At 52.9% G+C, this 4,443-nt stretch overlaps 1 protein-coding gene and 1 non-coding gene across 3 annotated transcripts; both read left to right on the top strand.

Annotated features, from left to right (window-relative positions):
* Window positions 1-1,207: 1,207 nt before the first annotated feature.
* On the top strand, window positions 1,208-2,948 carry CSKMT (citrate synthase lysine methyltransferase). Of its 2 annotated transcripts, none has more exons than XR_003117935.1 (3): window positions 1,208-1,224; window positions 1,538-1,838; window positions 2,233-2,948. XR_003117935.1 is itself a non-coding variant. In XM_025374319.1 (3 exons), exons 2-3 carry the CDS (start codon window positions 1,772-1,774, stop codon window positions 2,928-2,930), a joined length of 723 nt encoding a protein of 240 aa, XP_025230104.1. In that variant the 5' UTR covers window positions 1,208-1,224; window positions 1,538-1,771; the 3' UTR covers window positions 2,931-2,945. The 2 variants fall into 2 exon arrangements, 1 of the variants encoding a protein (XP_025230104.1); XM_025374319.1 differs by having other exon boundaries at window positions 2,275-2,945.
* LOC112617596 lies at window positions 1,313-1,461 on the top strand. Its single transcript, XR_003117936.1, has one exon. It is a non-coding gene; the product is annotated as a small nucleolar RNA SNORA57 (small nucleolar RNA).
* Window positions 2,949-4,443: the final 1,495 nt, after the last annotated feature.

The following is a 4,443-nucleotide window of genomic DNA, read 5'->3' as shown; positions in this document are numbered from 1 at the left end:
AAAAAAAAAAAAAAAAAAAAAAAGAAAGTAATTAGTGGGATGGGAACTCTTCCTCAAAACACAGGAGGCCTTGAAACTTACAAGTGAAATCCTATGAGTACCTTTGGGAAAACTCACCGAGTTTTACACGCCTATGTGTGCACTTTTCTGTATGTAAAAATAAGTTTACTTATAAAAATCTATGTGAATGTACAATATTACTTGGAGAGTCAACAGATTTCCTGAGATTCGTTTGTGGTTTTTTTTTTTTTTTTTTGAGACGTAGTCTCGCTGTGTCGCCCAGGCTAGCGTGATCTCAGCTCACTGCAACCTCCGCCTCCCAGGTTCAAGCAATTCTCCTGCCTCAGCCTCCCGTGTAGCTGGGACTACAGGTGCCGGCCACCATGCACGGCTAATTTTTGTATTTCTAGCAGAGATGGGGTTTCACCATGTTGATCAGGCTGGTCTCCCGATCTCTAGTGATCCGCCCGCGTCAGCCTCCCAAAGTGCTGGGATTACAGGCGTGAGCCACCGCCCCCGGCTTTCCTGAGATTCTTAACAGAATCCAAAACCCAAAGAAAGGTTGTGTGCTACAGGTATTGTGAGAGGCTAGCAGAGCTTAGGAACTAACAGACAGACATTCCCCGCATAAGCGTCAGTGCACAAGGAGGTGAGCTGAGAGGTGAAGCTGCTCCGGAGCTCTGCAGGGAGGAGGGAAGACTCGGTGGGGACGACCAACAGGAAGAGGGTCTAGTACTCACGCCCGCTTTTTGAGGTGGTGCCGCGTGATCAGCCCTTGGTCTATCACAGCCCCGACCACCCGGTGCCTCAGACGCCGCTCCCGATTCAGCACCCGCCGGCGTTTGAACAGCTTCTTCTTCAGCTCCTACTGGGGAGAAAGATGCGAATCAGATGGAGTGGGCTCACCGCGACCCCGGGCCGTTCCACGAGGCAACCCCGGCCACCCATTGATCCCATCTTGTGCGAGATAAACGGGCTCGGGGACACTTCAGGAAACAAAGTCGCGGCCCCCCCAGAGTCACCGTTCGGGGCCGGTTGATCTTTCCCCCGGGAGCTCCCATAGCTGCGATGCCACGCCAGTTCACGGTCGGTACTTCCGCTCAGCGCGGGATCCGCGTGGCTCCGCCCCGGCCTTCCGCGGGCCAATCGCAATTCGGGGGCGGGTCCTTGGCCTATATAAAGGAGCTCCGCAGTGCGCAAGACCTTTTGGAGGGAGGTGAGCGAGTAAGTGAGGTTTCTGTGTAGTAGCCGGATTGGGCGGCCGGGAGTGGCGTGGGTGTCGGGCGGAAGGCTCTGAGCGAGGCCTCAGGATCCTCCTTTTCTTGGCGGGGATCGGGCTTGTGGTACCGCTCCCCGTAATGTGCGGAGGAAGAGGGAAAGGGCTCTGGCCCTCTCGGCGTCGTGTCTTCGGTGCCGGCGGCTTCCCATCCGCTGGTTCTATCCTCAAGCGCCGGGACACCGGGAATCTCGGACCGGCACAACCGAGATCCAGCTGGCTCCTCCATGGGGTTGCTCACGTGTTCTCATTTGATTTCAGGTCTGCGGACGCTGTATCCCCTCTTCCACTTACCGCTGCAGCCAATAAAGGCCGTTCCTACCATAGTCAGTCTGTGTCCGCGTTCTTTTTCCCGAGACTGCAGAGTCTGGGGAAGCTGTATGCTGCCTTTCGCTACGTGGAATTTGCAGATCTTCCCCTGGACCTCGGGCCTCTGGATGGAGTAGGGTGGACGCTTCACACAAGGTTCTCTGGTCGAACTTAACGAAGCTCCAGATGGCTGCGCTGCGTCGAATGCTCCACTTGCCGAGCCTGATGATGGGGACGTGCCGCCCCTTTCCGGGTAGGGAGGTGGGGGCAGAGTAGGGAGGGCAGGGTGGGTTCCTCGTGACTCAGGAGTGTAGTCCCTGAAATTGTGGTTCTCAGACCCTGCGGTGGCTCACGGCTGATACCCTAACACTTTGCCAGTCTGAGGTGGGCAGATCGCTTGGCCGAGGAGTTCGAGACCAGCCTAGGATAACATAGCGAGACCCCCGTCTACAAAAAAATTAACCGGGCATGATGGCGCCTGTAGTACTAGCTACTCAGGAGACTGACGTGGGAGGATCACCTGAGCCCAGGAAGGGGAGGCTTCAGTGAGCCATGATTGTGCCACTGCACTCCACCCTGGGTCACAGAGACCCTGTCTTAAAAAAAAAAAAAAAAGACCCCAGTGTGTATATGCGCCGTTTTTGCAGTGGCGAGATAGACCGAGTGACACCCTCCAACCGTGCCCACAGACTCACTGGCTGGTAGCTGCCTGGCGGACCGCTGTCTCTGGGATCGGCTGCATGCCCAGCCCCGTTTGGGCACTGTCCCCACCTTCGACTGGTTCTTTGGATACGAGGAAGTCCAGGGGCTCCTACTACCGTTGCTGCAGGAGGCACGGGCTGCCATTCCTCTGCGGGTGCTGGATGTGGGCTGTGGGACCTCCAGCCTATGTACAGGCCTCTACACCAAATCTCCACACCCAGTGGATGTGTTAGGGGTGGACTTTTCTCCTGTGGCTGTGGCCTACATGAACAGCCTCCTGGAGGGTGGCCAAGGCCGAACACCTCTATGCCCTGGGCACCCTGCCTCCAGCCTCCACTTCATGCACGCCGATGCCCAGAACCTGGGGTCTGTGGCTTCTTCAGGCTCTTTCCAACTACTGCTGGACAAGGGCACCTGGGATGCTGTTGCCAGGGGAAGTCTGCCTGGGGCTTACCAGCTGCTATCAGAATGCTTGCGGGTTCTAAACCCTCAGGGGACCCTAATTCAGTTCTCGGATGAGGACCCTGATGTGCGACTGCCCTGCCTGGAACAAGGGTCCCATGGCTGGGCTGTGACTGTGCAGGAGCTAGGCCCTTTCAGGGGCATCACCTACTTTGCTTACTTGATTCAAGGCTGTCATTAAAGACATTTTAGTAGTCCTAACCCTAGTATTTCTGTGGGCAAGGAGAGGGCTGAAGAACTATTGTCTTTGCAAGCTATCTGGCTGCAAAGTGAGTCCTGGCTTCCACATTTACTAGCTGGGTACCATATTGCTGAATGTTTCTGTTCCCTAGTTTACTCATCTGCAGAGTGGGAATAATCTGGGGTTACAGAGATTGCATACAATGATGTGTGCAATATTTAGCACAAGATGAATGCTGAAAAGAGAAGGTACAAGTGGGTCTTTCCCCAGTTTCAACTAACTGGAGCTCCTAAAAGCAGCAATTCAGGAACTGAATCCAAACCCCGGCGCCGACTGACTTGTATAATCTAGTGGCCTAAACTGTAAGCCTCATTTTTCTCACCTGTAAAAGGAGATTGTGAGAGGATGGGTATAAGGAGCTTCATAAACCTGGATGAGATGTTTGAGAGGGAGGGAACAATGCTTACCCTCAAAGCTATTAGGAGGCAGGAGACAAGAATATTCCACAAAGCCACTTCAACAAACACAGGAGCCTGTTGCTGAGTCCCAGAAGGGACAGTGGTTGGTGGCTTCCAGACACTTAGTGTCCTCAAGAATCCAACAAGCATCTTCATCATCCTGGTCTGCCCCCAGCTAAGTCCAGCGTTAAGTGTTCTGTGGGCTCCAAGCCCAGCCTGGGATGGAGGAGGAGAAGGGAGAAAAATACTACTGATATATTATCAAATTACAAAACTGGCTCATTCCTATAATCACAGCACTTTGGGAGGCCAAGGTGGGCAGATTGCTTGAGTCCCAAGAGTTTGAGCCCTGGCAATCAAGTGACACCCCTAACTACAAAAACAAATTAGGGATAATGGCACAGGCATGTAGTTCCAACTACTCAGAAGGCTGAGCTGGGAGGACTGCTTGAGCCCTGGGAGGTTGAAGCTGCAATGGGCCGTGATAAGCTGCTGCACTCGTGCTAAAAATTAATGTGGAATTCTTTGCTTATGAAAATATAGAGCAATTTTATCACTAAGAGCCTAACCTCGCAGCCTCAATTTTCTCATTTATAAAGGGGAAGTACCTTCATTGGGTTTTTCTGAAAATCATGAAGTAAAAGTGTTTAGCATAGTACCTGGCACATAGTAAATGCTCAAAAAAATGTAGCTTCTTGGGAGGCTGAGGCAGGCAGATTTCCTTTTTTTTTTTTTTTTTGAGACGGAGTCTAGCTCTGTCTCCCAGGCTGGAGTGCAGTGACCGGATCTCAGCTCACTGCAAGCTCCGCCTCCCAGGTTTACGCCATTCTCCTGCCTCAGCCTCCCAAGTAGCTGGGACTACAGGCGCCCCCCACCTCGCCCAGCTAGTTCTTTGTATTTTTTTTAGTAGAGACGGGGTTTCACCGTGTTAGCCAGGATGGTCTCGATCTCCTGACCTCGTGATCCTCCCGTCTCGGCCTCCCAAAGTGCTGGGATTACAGGCTTGAGCCACCGCGCCCGGCCTTTTTTTTTTTTTTTTTTTTTTTTTTTTTTTT

The sequence above is a fragment of the Theropithecus gelada genome, unplaced genomic scaffold, assembly GCF_003255815.1.
Source record: "Theropithecus gelada isolate Dixy unplaced genomic scaffold, Tgel_1.0 HiC_scaffold_2699, whole genome shotgun sequence".
Lineage (NCBI taxonomy): Eukaryota > Metazoa > Chordata > Mammalia > Primates > Cercopithecidae > Theropithecus > Theropithecus gelada.
Note: the sequence above shows the minus strand (reverse complement) of the source record. Positions and strands in the feature narration are given on the sequence as shown.

Coding starts and splice junctions, on each gene's coding strand:
- CSKMT (XM_025374319.1), top strand. CDS start 1,772: ATGGCTGCGCTGCGTCGAATGCTCCACTTGCCGAGCCTGATGATGGGG. Junction 1,839..2,274: donor GACGTGCCGCCCCTTTCCGG/GTAGGGAGGTGG, acceptor CCGTGCCCACAG/ACTCACTGGCTGGTAGCTGC.